This window comes from Tenrec ecaudatus, chromosome 2 (genome assembly GCF_050624435.1).
Source record: "Tenrec ecaudatus isolate mTenEca1 chromosome 2, mTenEca1.hap1, whole genome shotgun sequence".
Classification (NCBI taxonomy): domain Eukaryota; kingdom Metazoa; phylum Chordata; class Mammalia; order Afrosoricida; family Tenrecidae; genus Tenrec; species Tenrec ecaudatus.
The window spans coordinates 34,680,729-34,702,873 of NC_134531.1; the positions used below are offsets into that span (position 1 = coordinate 34,680,729).

Sequence of the window (22,145 nt, forward strand, 5' to 3'; positions counted from 1 at the left end):
ACTCCCTACCATGGACTTGATTCTGACTCACAGAAACCCTATTGGTCAGAGTAGGAAACGCCTCATGGATTTCTGAGACTGTAACTCTTTAGTAACAACCTATAATATGCAGATGACATAACCATGTTTGCTGCAAGTGAGGACTTGAAGCACTGGCTGATGAAGATCAGGATTGAAGCCTTCAGTGTGGATCACAACTCAATGTAAAGAACACTATAATCTTCACAACTGGACCAATAGGTAACATCATGATAAATGGAGGGAAAAATGAAGTTGTCAAGGATTTCAACTTGATTAGATCCACTGTCAATGCACATGGAAACAGCAGTCACAAGAAGAAAGTACTGCATCGAGCAATTCTGCTTCACAAGACTTTCTTTAACGTGTTGAAAGACAAGGATGTTTCTTTGAAGACTAAGGTGTGCCTAATCGTAGCCACAGTATTCTCAATTGTCTCGTATGACGTGAACGTTGGACACTGAATAAGGAAGACTGAAGAATTAAAGTGTTTGAGCTGTGGTGCTGGAGAAGCATGTTGAAAGTACCATGGACTTCTAGAAGTAAGGCCACAGTGCCCTTAGAAGGAAGGATGGGGAAACTTCATCTCAAATGTGCTCTAGTATTTATAATGAGAAAGGATTGAGAAATACCAGCTTTCAAGGACGAGGAGGAGGGAACAGCAAAGACCATCAAACAGAACAACAGAAAGCTAAGAAGAAAACCAAGTACTTACGAAGTAGAAACTAAAGAGTATTTAAAATTGGAATATGAACATACTATAATCAACTGTTGACTCAGGTCAAGTAAATAAGGGCTTGCTAGTGGGAACAGAGGGGTGGGGATAGAAAACGGGGTTGAGGAGTGAGGGACTCATAAATGGAGACACCAAATCGATAATTCATTGAAAAGTCTGGGCAGGATAAACACAGACTAGTTATAAAATGGACTATTTTACAGAAATGGCAATAGATACCACAAGTGAATTTCCTAAATAAACTGAGCAAACAAGCTAGATTAGAATACGTATATGTTGTTCAACTCCTTGTTCATGAAACTCAAAACCAGGTAGCAAGTCTATGGCTAAGAAAGTCAAAACAACAGCATCTTTTACAAGGAAGTAGTAATTGAGAAGGGGCCCAAGGGAGGCTTCTGGGGCACTGGTGATGATCTGTATCTTCATCTGACTGGTGGCCATGTAAGCATTCTCACTTTGAAAATGTCAGACTAACCACAAAACCGTTCACTTTTCTCTAAGAATCTGTATTTCAATTGAAAAGCCCTCCCACCCCCAATTTAACTGTGATGAGACAATTTTTCATGCTTAATTGAAAGTGGAAGACATAATCAGAAACAAGAGTTTACAGGGATAGATCTCTACTTTAAACGTGAGCTTGGCTTCCCCCAGTGACTCTTCTGTTAGGGAGTAGAGGGATAGGTAGATTACAGGTGGGAAGTGGAAACCGTTATCATCTAATGACTTCTATTTTCAGGGGGAAAAGTCATCTGCTAAGGGAGAAGGTAACTGTTGTTAAGAAGTGAGAGAGAGAACTGGGACAGAAGAGACTGGATGAGTGAGCAAGTAATCTAGAGCACCGAAGGAGGCAGCATGGCAATGTTAAGGACTCAGCTGAGTCTGATGAGGATGCGATTCCTGGGACATTACTACTCTACATTGCTACATCCTTTTTCTCTTACACTGTTCACTACCTCCAATTGTAGACTTCAGCCACCAGTAGAATATCTAATTGATGCTCAGTAGGCAACAGACAGAGGGTAAGTCTGGAGCTTGGCAGAAAGGCAAATCTATGCAGGGTAGGAAGAAATTGAGGAAAGCCCAATTGTTTAATGAAATCATGAACCCAGTAGAAGCTATGCAAGGAGAGAGGGTCAAGTAACAAGCTGACTCCAAGGACTATCCACATTTAGGAGATGGAGTACATGATGGAATTAAAAAAAAAAAAAAAGGTCTGGCTAAGTTGGTACAAAGAATAACGGGACAGTGATGAACAATTGTGATGGCATGGGACCAGGCAGTGCTTGGTTCTGTTGTGCACAGGGTGGCTATGGATCAGAATTAACTTGATGGCCTCTCACAACAAAGATGACATTGACATTTTCATGTAAGAATGGGGCTAGAAGACTGGACTGAAGAAAAGATAGAGAATCCAATAACTGGAGGGGAATATTGATGAGAAAATTCTTGTTTTTAGGCTTTTGTCTATTTCTTTCATTTGCTATTTTTTAATTTTCACTTTGGTTAAAACAAGAGACTGGAGGCAGCAGAAAAGAAGAGGATGCAGATTTAAAGACAGTAACAATTTCAATTTATTTTAAATTTACATATGAATTCTTATTAGAAAATAAATCACAATTTCTTTAAGTTTAGTTAAGTTTCTAAAAAACTTATCTTTCACTGTCACTTACCATGTTAAAAACTGCGATGTCCAATACACTACTCTCCAGAAAACTGGCATGATTCCATCAGGAATGTAACTCCATGGCTTGAAACATAGATGTTGACTGCTGGATAACAATTAAAGCCAATTAATCATAAATAATGACACTTAAATGAACTATACAATTGGCTATGGATTTAAAGCAGAATTTACTAGGAAACTTAGAATTCAGAGATGACTGTGAAATTTTTAGAAAGACACAAAAGGAACAAGTTTTCTCTAGAGAGAAAGGCCATTTGAACTTTTTAGTTATTGAGCAACAAGAGGACATAATGTTTAACTCTAGAATAATACAAAAGTCCTTAAAAACAAATGCACCATGAAAACAAACTTCTTTCTTTTCTAGAAGATATACACTAATAATCTCTGGGTGGGGAAGATGGCTAAGTGCTCAGTTATTAGTTGAAAAGTTGGTGGTTTGAACCTACCCAAAGTACTTCAGACGATAGGCCTGGCAATCTCCTTCCAATAGGTCACAGCTTTGAAAACCCCACAGAGCAGTTCTATTCTACACTTCTGGGGTCACCATGAGTAGGAACTGAGTCAATGGAAACTAACAACTAAGAACCAAAAATCCCACAAAAAATCACTCCACCTGTTATCAAGTCGATTTCTACTCATCATGACACTATACAGGGAAGCTGAATCTGTAAATCTTTATGGGAGCTGACAGCCTCATGTTTCTCCCAAGGAGCAGCTGGTGAGTTTGAACTACTGACCTTATGGTAAGTAGTCCAATGCCTACTCCACAGCGCCACCTCTAAATCTCACAAAAATATACACCCTTATTCCATTTGTGAGTGTTCCCCCGCAACCTCCCTGAGGGGAGGAAAGAGATGTTTCAATTGCCAGGAACTGATCATCTGACTTGACTGAATCAGTCACTTACAGTGTTGCTCTTATGAAAAGACATTCTTACCAATTTGTTTGCATATCCTTAAGATTAGCATTATTACTGACCATATTCTTCCATTTCATTGTTGGGTATTCTTCCTAGACACTAAGGATATCTTTAATAGCTTCCAAAACCTATGATTCTTGCGGATCTGTATCCAATCTTTAATGGTTCTTGAAAGGAAAGTAACATTTAAATATCAAAAATTCATCCAAACATACTAAACTTAGTTTTTTTTAAAAAATTGCATAAGGATAAGAAAAAGTATAAGAACCACATGATAATATCCCTAAACTCAGAAAAAGCATTTGACAACATCCAACACCCATTCCTAATTAAGACACTCACGAAGATAGGACTGGAAGGTAAATTCCTCAAGTTAATACACGCTATCTATGGAAAACCAACAGCCAATATCATAGTCAATGGAGAAAAGACAAAAACAATCCCTCTGAAAAAGGGTACCAGACAAGGATGTCCCCTGTCCCCACTTCTGTTCAGTATCATACTGAAGGTCCTAGCTAACAATGTAAGACAGTGGAAGGACATTAAAAGTATCCAAATGGGAGAGGAGGAGGTAAAACTATTTACAGAAGACATGATCCTGTACATTGAAAACCCCAAAAGCTCCACAACAGGAGTACTTACAGGGATAGAGGAATATGAAAGAGTGGTAAAATACAAGATCAACAAATAGAAGTTGATAGGTTTGCTATATACATCAGACAGGACCATGAAAGAGGAGATCAAGAAGGCAGGACCCTTCACAGTAGCTAAGAACAAACTGAAATACCTAGGAATATATTTAACAAAAAAACCTAAAGACAAGGAGAACTATTAAGACCCTACTACAGGAAGTCAAAAGTGACCTCCACAAATGGAAGAGTATCCCATGCTCGTGGATTGGAAGACGCAACGTAGTAAATATGTCAATCTTACCCAAAGCACTTTATAAGTTTAACACTATTCTAATTCAAATATCAACAACCTTCTTCAAAGAATTGGAAAAAACTGACCACCAATTTTTATATGGAGAGAGAAGAAGTTCAAAATTAGCAGAGAACTCCTCAAGAAGAAGGACAAAGTCGGAGGACTCACTTTACCTGATTTTAACACCTACTACACAGCCACAGTGGTCAAACAGTGTGGTACTGGCATAATGACAGAAACTCTGACCAGTGGAAAAGAATAGAAAGCCCAGAAGTAAAACCATCAGCATATAGACAACTGATCTTCGATAAGGGTCCCCAAAACATCAAGTGGGAAGCGGATGCCCCTTTTAACAAGTGGTGCTGGAAACAATGAATATCCACATGTAGAAAAATGAAACAAGATGTTTACCTCACCCCATGCACAAGAACAAACTCAAAGTGGATGACAGACATAGCAGTAAAACCCCAAACCATCAGGACCATCAAGGAAGGAATTGGGACTAACCTCAGAGCACTGACCCAGGGAATTCCTAGGTTCACAAAAATAGGGAAGGGCACACACACAGGTGAACTGGAAATCCACTAATGGAATTTAATAAGAATAAAACACCTGTGTGCCTCAAAAGACTTCACCAAGAATGTAACAAGGCAACCCACAGACTAGGAGAGGATTTTTAGTAATGACACATCAGACAAAGGGCTTATTACCAAAATCTACAACACTCTCATGGCCTGCAAAAAGAGGCAAACAGTTAACCCCCTAAGGAAGTGGGCAAAAGAACTGAAAAGAAATTTCATTAGGGAGGAGACCCCTATGGCCAATAAATACAAGAGAAAGTGTTCCTGTTCATTAGTCATAGGAGATATGCAAATTAAAACAACCATGAGATACTATATAACACCCCTGAGCTTAGTCCAAATCAGGAAATCAGAGAGCAACAAATGTTGGAAGGGATGTGGTGAAATAAGAACTCTCCTTCACTGTTGGTGGCTGTGTAAATATATACAGCCACTGAGGAAAGCAATCTGGCGATATTTAAAGAAAATGAAAATTGATCCACCTTATGACCCAGCCATCCCTCTACTGGGCATATACCCAGAAGAGGTAAGAAATAAAACACAACCAGTCATCTGTGCTCCAGTGTTTATTGCAGCGCAATTCACAATTGCAAAGAATTGGAAACAACCTAAACTTCCATCAATAGATGAGTGGATTCGTAAACTCTGGCACATACACACAATGGAGTATTATGCAGCACTAAAAAGCACCATCACATGAAACACGTCGTTTCATGGAAAGAGTTGGAAGGAATTATGTTAAGTGAGGTAAGCCAATCTCAAAAGGACAAGTATAACATGAGTCCCCTGAGGTAAGTACAATCAGCACAGCAGGAGCAGAAGAAAAGACACTTATCTCACAATATAGGGGTGGAGGCACAGGTGGGGGGGCTGTGGGGGGAAGGTCAGACCAAACACAGGGAGGTACATGTGAATCCAACATAAAGAAGGGGAAAGAGGGAAGGAGGAGGGAGAATAGGGGTGGGGAGAAACTGAGATGATGACATGGGGGGAACAGGACACTAACCCACCCAGGGGGAGAGTATTGGTTGTATCTTCACACAATTGGAACGTGCAGAGACCCCACCATGGCGTAACAAACCAGGAGGGCAACGTAACATGTGGAGGAATGCATGAAAAGACTGGACTACAGGGTTGGCCCCAAGCAGAACCAGCCTAACCCCTGGACCCCCTAGACCTTCTGGTGGGAGATAGGAACTGACCTACCATACCCAGATGGAAGCAAACCAAGAAGGAAAAAGAGAAAGGGGCAGTCGGCCTAGATTCCATGTAGGCACACCAAGCCCACAGGATGAGACCTCTGCATGGAGCTGCTAAGACACAGAGAGGACTGTGGGACTGCCAACAATTCCAGACATGCTGCCCCCTAACTGGAGCATAGAGACAGGGACAGCAATGGGGACACACGGAGGGGAGACAGTGTGGGAATGGAGCATAACAGATCAGTAATTGGAGTAAAGCCGAGCCACAGAGCCCCTGAGGAGCCTCAAGAATGGACTTTGGGCTGGGAAGGGCAGCCCCTGGATCTCCCTCAGGACCAGGGGGAGGGTCTCATGGGGACCCTTTTTCTTTCTTCTTTTTTCTCTTTCCTTTTCTTTCTTCAACCGTATGTTTTATTGTTCTGACTAGGACATTGATGGTTTGCCTAATTATATGGGTTGGACATGGGAGGGAAGCTCAGGCAATGGGGCCAATGGCCCCTGAAGGTAGCTGGAGAAGAAGGAGGTGGGAGGAAGGGTGTGGTGAGTGGACGGCGTCATGGACAGGGGAACAACTAGGGAAGCGGAACCAGCATCTATGAGAGGGTAGAGATCCCGTGAGCATTAGAGCAACCCCAAGCCAGTGGAGAGGAAGCACTAAGAGGTGGAAGAAGGGCGAAAGTGATGGCGGGGCAGGAGGAGGCAAAAGGAAACAGAGGCAAGCTCTAGGAAACAGAGGCATAGAGAGGGAGAGTAACAGAGGTGTGCACTCATGTAAATACATTCATCCACAGCAACAGTGGTCTTGGACTATGTACAGATATCTGTAAGGCAATTCACTGAGGCTGCAGACGGGCCTTGGGCCTCGGCTCATACCTTCCCTCAATTCAAGAACACTTTGTTCTAACAAACTGGCATTTTGTAATGCTCTCCCCCCACCCCCCTCACCATGATTGCTGAAGACAAGTGAAGACAAAATGGGTGCATAGCAGATGTGGTAAAGACAGAGGATTGTGCCCAGATATTAAAAGATATAGTGTCTGAGGTCTTAAAGGCTTGAAGTTAAACAAGCAGCCACCCAACAGTGAAGCAACAAGCCCACATAGAAGAAGCACACCAGCCAGTGCGATCATGAGGTGTCATCGAGACCAAGTAACAGGCATCAGAAGATTCACAACAGTAATCAAACACATAAAAATGCATTGGTGAGAATGGAGGGGGGTTGGAGCAGAGACCCAGAGTTTATCTATGGACAATGGAACGTCCCCCCACAGAGGGGTCACAGGGAAGGAGTGAGTCAATCAGGGTGCAATAGAGCATTAATGGGTCATGCAATATACTTCTGATCCCTCGAGGCCAACTCACCTCCTGCGATCATGATCCCTGTGCCACATCCCAATCTAGACGGGAGCATGCACATAGGTATTGGCACAAGAGGGAAAACTCACAACACACAGAACACAGGAACAGGAATGGGAATGGAGATACCAAAAGGGTAAGGGTAAGGGGTGAGATGTAGGGATGGAGGAGGGCACTGATCACAATGAATGGCACATAACCACACACCCCCATCCAGGAGGAAGAACACCAGAAACCAGAGGGGAAGGGAGACAGTGGTCGGTGTGAGATCTGAAAATAATTAACAATCTACAAATAATAATTTATAAATTATCAAGGGTTTGTGAAGGAGGGGGGCAGGGAAGGAGGAAAAAAAATGAGGATCTGATACCAAGGGCTCAAGTAGAAAGCAAATGTTTTGAGAATGATGAGGGTAACAAATGTACAAATGTGCTTGACACAATGGATGGATGGATGGATTATGGTAACAGTTGTATGAGCACCCCCACCCCAAAATAATTTAAAACAAAACAAAACAAAAAATGGTTTAAAAAAGGCTTAAGTGTAGTAAACTGGGGAAGTGTTGGCCTGCTAATGGCAAGGTTGGTGGTTCAAACCCTCAGCTGTTCCCATAAACATTTACAGCCTAGCAAATTCTATGTAAAGTCATTATGAGTTAGAGTCAATTCAATGACAGTGAGGATTTCTTTTTGCTACGATTAAATTTATTTTCTACATATATACTAAAACAGTACACAAGCAAAGGATAGATGATGAAGGGTGAGCTAGTCAATTTTTAGAAACATTAAAACTAAATGGTAAAAGCAGACAATTTTACACAATTTCCCCCTAAAATGACTATGTTCATAAAAATACAGAAAGCCAGGAATACCTTGGAGCTGGGGCAGCAGTTGCGGACGGCCTGGAGGTGTTGCTGTTCTCGGGAGGGCTCGAGTTTGCGGCGGCATGCTTGCACCGGTTGTATATGGTCTACAACAAAGAACGCAGGGTGTAAAAATAAGTGTCGAAAGGTTACCAAGTACTTAAGAAATTTTGGCAATTTTCATCTGATCTACCCAATCTTCTCTTCTTGCCAATGAGTTTTGAATGATTAAATTTAGGCAATGACATTCACAGCAAAAACATCACCGTATATAATTTAGCTGCCTTAAAATCGAACATACCTCAAACATGCTGTGATTACAGGTGATTTTTAAATTGTGAAAATCAACTTCACATCTTACCGTACTAACATCCAAAGGCAATATGAAGATGATAAGAAAGCAAAGATACCAAGCCAGCAGTGTTCCAATAATGACAAGTCTGTGCTGTTTCCTAAAGTCTCCGTATCGATGCAGGAGAAACAATGCCAGAAAAAAGACAAAAACAATCTCGAGGCCCAGAGCTGCACCACTCATTGTTGACCGTTCACTCTCATCAACCAAAGCAATTCACGGTCCGGTCTGCGTCACATCTGTCAACTGGAAAGGAACAGGCTGCGTTAGCAAAAGAAATGCCCACTCACTACGTTTCTATTAATACATTAAAAAGCCCTCTCAAAAGCTGTCCTCATAATTCTATGTGGACGACAACCAAAATGGAAAGGACCGATCCTACACTCAAAACTGTCTATCTTATTCTTAAAAGCAAATCTAAAGACGTACACATATCTATATCTTCAGGAACTCAAACTCAAACCCACCAGGGTTCAATGGTGACTTACAATGACCCTGTCTGATGGACTTCTTTATACTGTTAAAGAACTTGGGATCCTTTTGAGGACTCTGATGATTCAGTCCTCTTTGAGTGCATGCCAGACCCAAGCCAGTTATTTTCAATTGCCTCATTTGCATGTGAAAGCTGGACAGTGGCAACAAAGCCCACATGGAAGAAGCACACCAGCTTATGGTGATCGCAGGTGTCCAAGGGATCAGTTATCAGTTATCAGGCATCATCATAACAAAAAATCTTATTGTGATTGTTGGGGGTGGGGGGGGCTGGGTGAAGTGCGGAGTGGAGAGCCAAAGCCCATTTGTAGGCCACTGGACAGCCCCTTACTGAAGGGTCTCGGGGAGGAGACGAGTCAGTCAGGGTGCTATGTAGCAACGATGAAACATATAACTTTCCTCTAGTTCCTAAATGCTTCTCCCCCCACCACCCACCCCCCCCCCAAGTAATCATGATCCCAATTCTACCTTACAAATCTGGCTAGACCAGAGGATGTACACTGGTACAGACAGGAACTGGAAACACAGGGAATCCAGGATGGACAATTCCTTTAGGACCAGTGGTGTGAATGGCGACACTGGGAGGGTAGAGGGAGGGTGGGTTGGAAAGGGGAAACCAGTTACAAGGATCTACATATAACATCCTCTCTGGAGGACAGACAACAGAGAAGTGGGTGAGGGAAACATCGGACAGGGCAAGATATGACAAAATAATAATCTATATAAATTATCAAGGGCTCATGAGGGAGGAGGGAGTGGGGAGGGAGGGGAAAATGAGAAGCTGATGCCAGGGGCTTAAGTGGAGAGCAAATGTTTTGAGAATGATGAGGGCAATGAATGTGCAAATGTGCTTTACACAATGGATGTACGTATGGATTGTGATAAGAGTTGTATGAGCCCCTAATAAAATGATTTTTTAAAAAAGAAAACTGCACAGTGAGTAAGAAAGAATGGAAATGGACGCATCTGCAATATGCTGCTGGTGAAGAATATATCAAGCACAAAGGACTCCAAAAGCAAGCAGATCTGTCTTGGAATAAGTACAGCCAGAGGGTCCTTGTAAGTGAGGCTATTAAGACTTTGTTTCATGTCTAAGCTCCTCTTGTCAGGAGGGGCAGTCTTCAGAGTAGGATGTTATGTGTGGTAGAGGTCAGCGAAAGAGGAGGACCTTTAATGCGATGGACTGACACAGTGGCCACAACAATGAACTCAAAAATAGCAATGATTTTGAGGATGGCACCGGACTGGACAATGTTTCCTTCTGCTATAAGTTGAAGCCAACTTGACTGCACCTGGCCACCAGTCAAGTGGAACTGCCCCACAGAATTACCAACGTTGTTTTTATGGAAACAGAGCGCCGGACCTTTTTCCAGCTAAGCATCTATGGGTTTGAACTACCAATCTTTCAGTTTTCAGAGTTCAACTAATGTACCACCATGGTTACTTTCAAGAAAATAAGAACAACAACAACAAAACTGAGGAGCTGATACCAAGGGCGCAAGTAGAAAGCAAATGTTTTGAGAATGATGAGGGGAACAAATGTACAAATGTGCTTGACACCATGGATGTATATATGGATTGTGATAAGAGTTGTACGAGCCCCCAATAAAATAATTAATAAAAATGTATTATAATTATACTATTAATACAGTTCAAAATGGGGTATCTATAGAAAAACTGACAAAAATGTACTACCTCCTAAAACAAAGAACAACAAAAAACCCTACTTCTTAAACTATTACAATTATGAATTTCTTAATACTAGTTTTGACTGGTTTCAGTACAGTGTTATTTGTTTGTTCCTTAAGCCGTAACAGAGCATTTATACAAATATACTAGTGTGTCCTGAAATCGATTCTAAATCATGCCTACAGAATTAGCTGTCCAGTAAACTGCATTTTTTTTATCCACAGGCCACAATTTAAGATTTTTAAAAGAGGGAGTGATCAAAAGATAGACTAATTTGAAAATCGCCTTCTTTTGTTGGAAACAAAGGCATAGCAGGTTGAGTAGAGCCATCTAGCTCAGAAGCAACAAAGCCCACATGGAAAAAGCACACCAGTGTGTGATCACTAGGTGCTGAAGGGATCAGTTATCAGGCATCAAAGAACAAAAAATCATCATTGTTTGCTCATCTCCATGATAAGATGGCTGAAGACACATGGGTGCATAAGCAAATGTGGCAGACAAAGCTGATGGTGCCCAGCTATCAAAAGATATAGCATCTGGGGTCTTAAAGGCTTGAAGGTAAACAAGCGGCCATCTAGCTCAGAAGAAACAAAGCCCACATGGAAAAAGCACACCAGCCCTGTGCTATCACAAGGTTTCGAAGGGAACAGGTATCAGGCATCATCAGAAAACAAAATATCATATAATTGTGAATGAGGAGTGCGGAGTGGAGACCCAAAGCCCATCTGTAGGCTACTGGACATCCCCTTACAGAAGGGTCTTGGGGAGGAGATGAGCCAGTCAGAGTGGGATGCAGCAAAGATCAAAATGAAAACTTCCTCTAGTTCCCAAATGCTTCTTCCCCCCCTCCACTACATGATCCAAATTCTACCTTGCAAGTCTAGCTAGACCAAGAGGATGTACACTGCAACAGATAAGAACTGAAAACACAGGGAATCCAGGGCAAATGATCTCTTCAGGACCAGTGGTGTGAATGGCGATACTAGGAAGGGAGAAGGGTGGGTTGGAAAGGGGGAATTGATTACAAGGATCTACATGTGACCTCCTCCCTGGGGATGGACAACGGAAAAGTGGGTGAAGGGAGATGTCGGACAGGTCAAAATATGACAAAATAATAATTTATAAATTATCAACGGTTCAAGAGGGAGGGGGAACGGGGAGGGAGGGGTAAAAAAAGAGGACCTGATGCCAGGGGCTTAAGTGGAGAGCAAATGGTTTGAGAATAATGAAGGCAATGAATGAACAAGCTTTACACAATTGACGTATGTATGGATTGTGATAAGAGTTGTATGAGCCCTAATAAAACGATAAAAAAAAGAGTTTAGCTGCTAACAAAAGGTCAGTAGGTTGAACCCACTAGCTACTTTGAGAGAGAAAGATGGGCTGTCTGCTACTGGAAAGATTCACTGTCTTAGAAACCCTAGGGAGCGGCTTTACTCCATTGATTTAGGGTCACTCTGAGTTGGAACAGCTTCCACTACAGAGTTTGGTTTTTGTTGGTATCAAACAGTGTTTTTCTTTATGCTAATTTTGTCTAAGAACTCATCTTTCGTGGGTTGAAATTCTTACCTATTTACTGCTTTAAAAACACACGTATTACTTTCTAGTCATATACTGTGCATAAATATTAGTTTTTCTAAGGAAGTTATTTGTTTTGCAAAAAAAATGGCAATGACTACTGAACCAAAGACATACATTCAAAAATAATTTCAACTATAAATGCTGATAAGACACATCAGTAAATGGCTTATCTGAAAACCTAACCACTGCTCGCAGCATTATTTACTTCTGACAGAAAGTAATAGGTATGTTTCAGGTGTGTAAAACCAATGAGCATTCATGTTTGCCTATGAACTATAATTTTCCAAAGGATTTATTAATATCCAAAAATAAAGGATTAAGATTGTTATACATACAACCCATGAAAATAAGGCAGAACCAATAAAATGTTTCCAATCAACAAACATCTCCAACCGAAAGTAATTACAAAAAAAAGACCAAAGAAAGTTTGAATATTTTCCTCAGGTGGGAAGGGGCCAAAAGTTGCTTTTTCAATCCAAACTTTGGAGACCTCAGACACTACTCACCAGGCTAGACTGGAGAGAACATTATCGTTATGAACTGGGTTTTGCCAACTGAGCTAACTAAGGAATACACACATTTTTTTCTGTCTTGGTGAATAAGGACCCTCAACCGCAAGAATTTTAGTTCAAGGTAAGCTGTTCCACAGGAGAAAGACAAGGCTTTCTACAGTGTTGGAAACCCACAGGGGAAGTTCTACCCCGGACAGTGAGTTGGTATTTTTTGCTTTCTTGAATCTAGAAGCATCGATTTGTAGCAGAGGTATTAAATGAGTCAAGTTCCCTGAATTGGAATTGCCAAGTGCAAAGATATATGTATGCAAAAAGTTTCCAGGAAAGGCTGGACAAGGTAGCCCTCCAACAAGCAATATAAAATGTAAGTCACATGCCTTGTGCCCTATCCCCTCCCAGGCTAACAGTCGTCATCTCAGCAGAGAGGAAACAGGTAAAGCTGCTGAGAGCCTTTCTTTTCACTGCTTACCCATAAGTATGGTTTACATTTACTGCCGCGTGCAGTTTTACTTATTCCAATAAAAAACAAACAAGCCCTTTCCCATTCCTTAACTAAAAGACTGTAGTTGTTGAGTTAGTTGCCTTCAAGTCCATTCTCAAGGCCTTGCAAGCACACGTGAACAACAGAGTAGCTCACAGAAGAAGGCTAGGCCAGCCTTCCTCGGGGCTACTGGTTGAGAGCTTAATCATTGAAGCCAATTTGGATTAAACAACAAAAACAACAAGGGAACCAGAAACAAACAGAGAAAATGCAAAGACATGGGGTTGGTTTTGAGCAAGGGAGAGGGGGGCCATCCAGAGAAGCAACAGCACAGAATTTAGCAATAGGTATCAAAAGTCTCCAGAAACAATTCATACTACTTTGTCCTAGCAATTCTTCAAATAATAAATATCCTTATTAGATGGAACAAACATCTATCTACAGCACTGCTTTTTTTGCTGCCATGTTCTTTAAACATGAAAGCAGGGAAGCTATTTACATGTTTATATTGAACAATCCAGAAGCATTAAACATATCCAAAAACTACCTCAGTGCCCACTGCCTTTTGGAGAAAGAAAAGCAGTTGAGGGCTTCATAAAACACTAACCCCGCTAATCTGGCCATGACTGATGGGAGCAGGGCTGTGTGGCTGAGTCACAGGCTACCCAACAGCAACATTCCATCAGAGCCTCTGATTAAAGGACATCACCAAATTCCAGCTGTCACAACGGGCAGGCATAGTGTTGGGGAGAAGCACACAAATATGTGTAGACTAATATACACCAAAAAGTTCATGGTGGTTGCCACAGAGTAACAGAGTAAGAGATGATTTCTAGTGTCTTTTTGTGATTTTTGTGTGTGGGTGTTTAATGTTTTGTTGTTTAAAAGTAAATGTATTACTTTCTAATTTGAAAGTTATTTAAAAATCAATCCAACAATATGAAGGCAAAATACCTAACACCCAGAAAAAAGAATTATTTTGATATGGTAATATTTATTAGCTGCTGTCTAGTTGATTCCACCTATGGTAACCTGTATGTGACCTCACGGAAGGAGGCTGTGTGACCTTCTTATCCACAGTACTGTTGGGTGGGTTTGAACCACCATCCTTTAGGTTAATAGTCAAGGTAAATTGTTGGAGCCATCTAGAGACCTTATTTATTAAATGCCATTTTAAAACACAAATGATTTATTTATTTTATCTTGCCAAACCCAGGCTCCCAATCGCAGCCCTATTTAATAATTGTGTAAACTTCAAGCAATTTAAACTGTTAAATGAGGATAAACATCTACAGGTTGCTATAAAGATCAAGTGAGATAGAGAAGTAAGACAATCGGTAGGGCAGCTTGTAGACACAGAAAACAAAAAGAGAGTAGAGCTGCCCTGCAGAGTTTCTGCAACTGTAAATCTTTCTGAAAGCAAAAAGTCTCATCTTGCTCCCTCAGAGCTTCTGGGCTTGCAAATTGCTGATCTGTGGTTAGCAGCCGGACACATACCTACTACGCCACCAAGGCTCAGGCAAAGAGTAGGTACTCAATAAACCCTAGTTACTAATCACTGCATCCTTCCTAGCATGAGCTTCTAGAGCGGTGGTGCTCAACCTCCCTAAGGCCACATCCTTTCCATGCAGTTCCTCATGTGGTGGCCACCCCCAACCAGAAAATTATTTTCATTGCTACTTCATCACTGTCATTTTGCTACTGTTATGAATCGGGCCACCCCTGTGAAAGGGTCGTTCCACCCCCACCCCTCCCCCAAAGGTGTTGTGACCCACAGGTTGAGAACCGCTGTTCTAGAAGGTAACTAACAAGCTTTTTCAATAACCCCTAACACTCGCTGTCATCAAGCTGATTCTGATTCATAGTGAGTGACACTTTACTGAAGTAGAAAGCCTTACCTTTCTTCCGCAGAGCTGCAGGTGGTTTTCAAACGACTGCCCTTGCAGCTTATCATGTAATCCATTATGCTGCCTATCAGGTAATCCTATCAGCCTATCATGTAATCCATTATGCCTCCAGGGTGCTCTCAATAGTCTCAAACTATAGTTCATCTACTCTTTACCTTAAATGCCCCACCAAACAACAAAACAAAAACTCTATAAATGAAAGCCAACTGTGTTCCACTCCTCAGTGGTCAGCACAGCCTGGGCCTACTCTCAGTCCTATTCAAGAAACCAGCCTGGCTCCCCAATGGACATGCCCGACTGCGCTGCAGCGTAAGTGGCAGACTGCTAACCAGAAGGCTAACATTCCGAGCCCACCAGCCACATGGTAAGCTTCCACAAAGCTTAGCACCTGCACAAGCCCCAGAGGAGTTCTCCTCTGTCTTATGGGTCACTGTGAGTCAGAATCAAGCAGCTGCAAGTGGGCAGTGGCACCATAAAAACGCCTTCTTCTACAGGGAAAAGCACAAGAAGTTCACGATGCTCCTTGACACCAACAGGCCTGAGCATGCCCTCATTGTGGGTAACTAATACACTTGTTTGGGAGGGGCTTTGGTGGCATAGTGAGTTAAGCAAGGGGCTACTAGCAGCAACGTTTACAGTTCAAGCGCACCAGCTGTTCACCACGATGAGGCAGGCTGTCTGCGCCACACAGAGTCACAACAGAGTCACTATGACAAACCCAGGAGCAGGTGTCCTCTTTTGTCCCATAGGGTCATTATGAATCAGAATCCACCTCCTGGCAGTGGGTTTGGCTTTTTGGTGTTTGCCTTTTAATTACCCTATAAAGCCACTAATGACCTCTTTAGCTAAAAAGCCTTTTCATCTGTTTGTTGTTCCAGAGAAAAAAACACACCTCAGAGCCATGTCAGAGGGTACACTTAATGTTCTACATTCTTCCTGGAACAATAATCAAAATGGAGATGGACTATCGTAGAGCATTTGCTGAGCTAGATTCATGTGCAGCTTCAGAAACATACACTGCAGGGAAAAGGGGGAAACGGGCTTCTGACCTCAACTGTCCTATTTTTACTCAAATATTAAAATTGCTTGTTTAGGCTAGATGACAAAAACTACTGAAATTGAAGATAACTCAAAGTTCAGTTACATATAATTAGAAACAACAAAACAAAAAGCTAGGGTGATCAGATAATGGCTAATTTGACTTAAAATCAAAATGTTAACTCATTCACTCAGTCAAAATTTAGTGCCTGTTTTGATATCATAGGCCAGTCCTTAAAATACTAGCTCAGAAACATTTAAATCCAATTCTTTTCCCAAACATCAAGACAAAATTCAATACTCACTTTCAAATGTCTTTATAATGGTTTCATAATTGACTTAGTGTTCCTAACTTAGAGTATTACTTCCTGAGTCCTGGATGACTCTAATAATGATTCTTTAGGCTGAGCAGCTTTGGATGAAAAATTTAGAAGTTATCATAATTTTGATATGTAAAATATTCCAAATGTCTTTTAAAGAGAGAGAAAGGAAGAAATGGAGGGAGGGAGGGAAGGAAAAATGTAATGGATTCGAACATAAACAAAAAATTGGCAAATCCAAAGATTCTGACATTGAATGAAAAATTTCAACTAGAACCCAATAAAGACTCATCAGACTCACGGTATCAAACCAGTATGTATCTGTACCCAGATTTACTTCCCACTTACTGCCTTCCGGTCGATTCTCACTCCCAGTGACCCTACAGGTCATGGGACATGGTGGAGCTGCCCCAGCGGGTTTGTGAGACTCAAGACCTTAACATAAATAGAAAGTCTCATCCTTCTCCCTCAGTCGGATAGATAACAAAAACTAAGACAACTCATGATACAGGCTATGGTGAGTTATATGACTATACCAATATATATTGTCTTTTTATATAAATAACACACACATTGAACATTGTTAAATGCCTGCACAAGCTACTTACATGGCACATATGAGAAAATACGGTATATGAGTATAAGCTGTACATATGGAGCCACTGAGGTTCTCCAGTCAGTCCTTTTTGGTCTCTTCTGTGGCCACAATTGGGTGGTTACGAATGGTTACAAGTGATTATGAATTGGGCTGCTACCTCCAAGGTCAGCCCCTGGAAACCACCAGCCACTCCTAGGGAGGAAGAAAGGCTTTCTACTGCTGTAAAGAGTTAGTTTTGGGGACCCAGACAGGCAGTTCTACCCTGTCCTATGGAGTCCTTATGAGATGAAACTGACTCAAGGGCAGTGAGTTTGGTTTTGGTTTGTTGGTTGTGTCACTACAGAAAACACTCTTGTCCGTCTCCGCATAGCTGGTTGATAAACACTCACCTCTCTCTAATTTACAAAGCCACTTTGTATTCTATCTGAAGTTTCCAAAGGCGTCCTGATGGGGCTGTAGGTTGGGGGTTAAAGACAAAGTTGGCAGCTCAAACCCACCAATCTTTTTGCGGAAGTACGATGAGGCAGCTTTTGCTATAGGGATTTCGTCTTTTAAAGCCTGTATCATGTTGCTATAAGTTGGAATTGACTCTATGACAGTGGGCTTGGTGTTGGGTTAAAGTCATGTGCAGACATTAATAATGATGGGAACTCCTTTGTCCTGGATGCAATTATAGGAATTTTAGTTCTGGAAATCTGACACTAAATATACTATAGTGGGAAACAGGATGTGCTAAGATTGTAGCCTTCAGTATTGATTTCAACTCAATGTAAAGAAAACCCAAATCCTTACAACTAGACCAATAGGTAACATCAGGATAAATAGGGAAAAGGTTGAAATTTTCAAGGATTTTGTCTTGCGTGGATCCACAATCAATGCTCATAAAAGCAGCAGTCAAAAGCTCAAAAGACCTCTTTAGAGTATTAAAAAACAAGGTTGTTACTTTGCAGACAAAGGTAGGCTGAGCCAAGCCATGCTACTTTCCATAGCCTCCTAAGCATATGAAAGTCAGATATCGAATAAGGAAGATCAAAGAAGAATCAATGCAATTGAACTGTGGTGATGGAGTAGAATATTCAAAGTACCACTGACTGCTAAAAGGACAAATCAATCTGTCTTGGAAGAAGTACAGCCAGAATGTTCCTTAGTTTGGCGAGATGAAGAAGGCCTCTCAATGAGATGGATTGACACAAAGGCTGCAACAATGTGAGGAGAGCACAGGATTGGACAGTGTTTCATTCTGTTGTGCATAAGGTCTCTATGGGTCAGAACTAGCTCCATGGTACCTAACAAGAAGATTAAACTAATAAAATTAATCAGGAAATAAAATACTTCTCATCAGTAGCAATCACAATGCACTTCCGTAAGAGAACTCATTCACTGCACTGAGTCAATTCCTACTGATGGCGGCCCTATAGACCAGGGGTCCTCAAACTTTTTAAGCAGGGGGCCAGTTCACTGTCCCTCAGACCCGTTGGAGGGCCAGACTATAGTTTAAAAAACACAATGAACAAATTCCTATGCAGACTGCACATATCTTATTTTGAAGTAAGAAACAAAATGGGGCAAAAACACCCAGCGGTCTGGATAAATATTCTGAGGGCCGCAAGTGGCCCATGGGCCGTAGTTTGAGGACCCCTGCTTTAGACAAAGTAGAACTGCCCTCGTGGGTTTCTTAGACTATGTCTTCATGGAACACAAACCCCTCCCTCATCTTTAGGAAGAAGTCTGTCTGTGCTGCTGTTATCAGTTGCCATTGAGTTGGTCCTGTATCACAGTAACCCTATGACACAGTAGAACAAAACCCTATCCAGCTCTGCACCCAGCTCACAAACATTGTTATGCTTACAGCTACTGCCAATTCATCTGCTGGATGGTCTTCCTCTTTTTTGCTGCCCTTCCACTTTACCCTGGGATGATGTCCTTTTCCAGGGATTGGTCTCTCCTGATAACATGTCCAAACTACGTGCAACAAAGCCTTATCATCTTCGCTTCTAAGGGCCATTGTGTTTGTACTAAGACAGATTTACTTGTTCTTCTGGCAATTTGTGGTATTTTCAATATTCTTCACCAACAATGAATCACAATAATTACAATGAAACTTACAGATAGCTAGAAATTATAAGTCTTCTGTGGTCACGAGTCCTTATGTTAAACAGAATCACATGTATCTACTTAAACTTTTATTTACTGTATTAAGACTACAGTCACAGCTGGAAGGAATGAGAAAAAATATGATTTCCATAATAGCAAGCTGAAACAGTTCTGTTACCAGGGCAAATAATGCTAGTGAAACCCCTATTGTACTATCAGACTTTTGACTTTCCCAGATGGCAGGCTCGTCCTGAGTCTCACAAAGAGACTTCAGGTCCATTAATTCAGAAACTGCAGACAGTAAGAACTAGAACTGGTCCCTCAACAGGAGACTGAATGAGGGTATTATTACCTATCTTTAAATTTAGAATGATCCCATAGAAGTTTCCCAATTCTTATCTCAAAACTGTGTTTATGCTTGCTATGGATTGTATGCCTGCTACCACTACCCCCTAACCCCCACCCACCGAGACCCCTTCCGCCCTGCATAGTACGTGTTGGAATCCCAGCCTCTATACCAATGGACATAATGAAATACACTCCAAATGCTTCCGTAATGCAATGTTACTGAGACCAGACCCATGTAGGGTGTGTGTTATACCCAAATTATAAAAGGAACAGATAGAGACAGGCAAGCACAAACACAGATGATGGATGCCATGTGTAGATTGTCAAGGGCCTGAGGAACGCTGGGGCCACAGAAGCTGAGAGACACACATAGATCTTTCCCTAGAGCCAACAAACCAAGAGCCTGTCCTTTTAGCTGCTGCCCTCAACTCAGACTTATAGCTTCCTGGACTATGAGAAAGAACATTCTGCCCTTTGAGCCCACCCACTCTGGTTATTTCTGTTACGGCAGCCTTAACTAAGGCAATGCTCATCCTGGCATTTTAAATAAATAAATATAATATATATTAAATAGATACATAAGTATATACATATTTCTTGTCTACTCTTTCTCAATAGGTTACAAGTTCCCTCTGTCATGTCCCATCTTTCCAGAAACCCAAACCTTTTTTGTTGTGTTTTTAAAAATGTTTTCTCTAATGTGTTGCAATCCTAAGAGAAAGCATGTATAGATCAAAGAAAGATAGTTGCGTTCTCCTTAGCTATAGTAATGGAGGGGCACCTATGATACGTACAATCAGGAATACTGTGTCCTGAAGGGTTTTCCCACCCTATAACACAGGATTTTACTGAACCAGGCCCAGGAAGCCTAGTATTCTTCACCTAGTTGGAATCAAAACCAATTGTGACCAGACCCTTCTTTATAGCAGCCATTTCACCCACTTTCATGAACATAAACATTCACGAATTCCTTCCTGTCGTGTGTTTTACTTCTCAAGCTCAAAGACCAAGCATACAACAAGGGCACACTGGCAAACCCAAGCCGTCTAGTTGATTCCGACTTATAGTGGGGCTGCTTACAGGGCAGATTACTGCTCCTGTGCGTTCCAAAGACTAAATCTTTTTGGGTAAAGGCAGCCTCATCTTTTTTTCCCCCAGAAAAGCTAGTGGGTTTGAACCACAGACCTGGTGGTTAGCAACCCAATGCTTAGCCCACAGCGCCACTAGGCCACCTTATCTACCGGGTTAGGGAGATTTAATTCCATTCTATAAAGCAAATCTCTTAACTCCCCCGTGTCCCCCTAGGTTTTAAAAGTATGTGGTACAGCATTCATTCTGAACTGAGATGAGGCTGGACTAATTCTGAACTTCAGAACGCCTCCTATTTGTATTAGGGTTGAGATTCACAGCGCCTCTTCCACTGTTGCCCTGGGCCAGCGCTGTAGTTAGTACAGTTTGCAATGCATGATAGATTTCGCATGGGTCACCCAACCTGAAAGATGGCCTGCCCTCCCATCTAACGCCCCCGAACTTCCCCGCAGAGATAGGCTAACGCAGCTCTAGGTGGCGACACAGCTGGACGCAGCCGGTTGGTACAGAACAACCAGATGGCTGTCCTGGCGGCCTGAGCGTAGTCCGGGTACAGCCCTTTGCAGATACAGGAAAACCCAAGCCAAAGCCGCTGCCGTCGCGTGGATTCTGACACAGCGATCGTACAGGAACCTTATTCATTTCCATGCTGGCTAGACTGCGAACGGCGGCGGTCGGTCCCACCGGCGTCGGCTCCGCTTACACTCAGCCACCCCTCCCTCGCACCCACGGCGCTGGGCTTGACCAAATGCTTCCAGGATGCGCGGCGCTGGCGTAAGGGCCACCTCTCAGGTGCGGACAGGATCTTGTCCACAGACCCGGTTTCGTCCTGGGCTTATTTTCTGAAGGGCCCAAGAAGGGCTGCCCTCTCCCCGGAGCCCGGCAGGAGCGTCCCGGCGGAGGGCTGCGCGGGTGGGAAGCCCAGCTGGGAGGCAGGCAGGGCTCATGGCTTCTAAGCAGCGGCCAGCGACACAGGCCCAGCGACGCCGGCCGCTCGGCGCTTCCAGGGTCCCCACCGTCGCCGCCTCCGCTCGGCCCCCGACTTCAGACCCAACAATGTCGCATGCCCTCCTTCGAACTCACCGTCCGATCTCTCCAGACAGCATCTGGACGGAGCCGAGGACCTCCGCGTCCACCCACGGCCCTATAGGTAATGGGGTCCACGACCCGAAACGCCAGCGGGAGCGGTCAGCAGAAGGCCTGCGGGCTCCCGGGAAAGGCAAAGCCGTCCCCGTCAATAGGTTGACATTCCCAGTCAGCCGCCGCGCCGCCCGCTTCCGCTTCTCCGCCCGCCGGGGTGGGCCGGAGTCCTCCGCAGCCGCGGGGGGTTGTGGGTAATCGCGGAGGCCGGCCCCGCCGGGA

General features: G+C 42.7%; 1 protein-coding gene across 5 annotated transcripts in view; it reads right to left on the reverse strand.

Annotated features, from left to right (window-relative positions):
• The window catches only part of LMBRD2 (LMBR1 domain containing 2), a 66,835-nt gene extending 44,745 nt beyond the window's left edge, over positions 1-22,090 (reverse strand). For 2 of the 5 annotated variants that reach the window (XM_075540935.1, XM_075540930.1), the window contains exons 1-4: positions 21,867-22,089; positions 8,644-8,880; positions 8,292-8,389; positions 2,425-2,523 (exon numbers count right to left, since the gene is read on the reverse strand). In XM_075540935.1, coding sequence (XP_075397050.1) covers positions 2,425-2,523; positions 8,292-8,389; positions 8,644-8,817 — 371 coding nt within the window. In that variant the 5' untranslated portion in view covers positions 8,818-8,880; positions 21,867-22,089. Of the gene's footprint in view, positions 1-2,424; positions 2,524-8,291; positions 8,390-8,643; positions 8,881-21,866 lie in introns of all 5 variants that reach the window. The other 3 variants (XM_075540934.1, XM_075540933.1, XM_075540931.1) reach the window with 3 other exon arrangements.
• Positions 22,091-22,145: the final 55 nt, after the last annotated feature.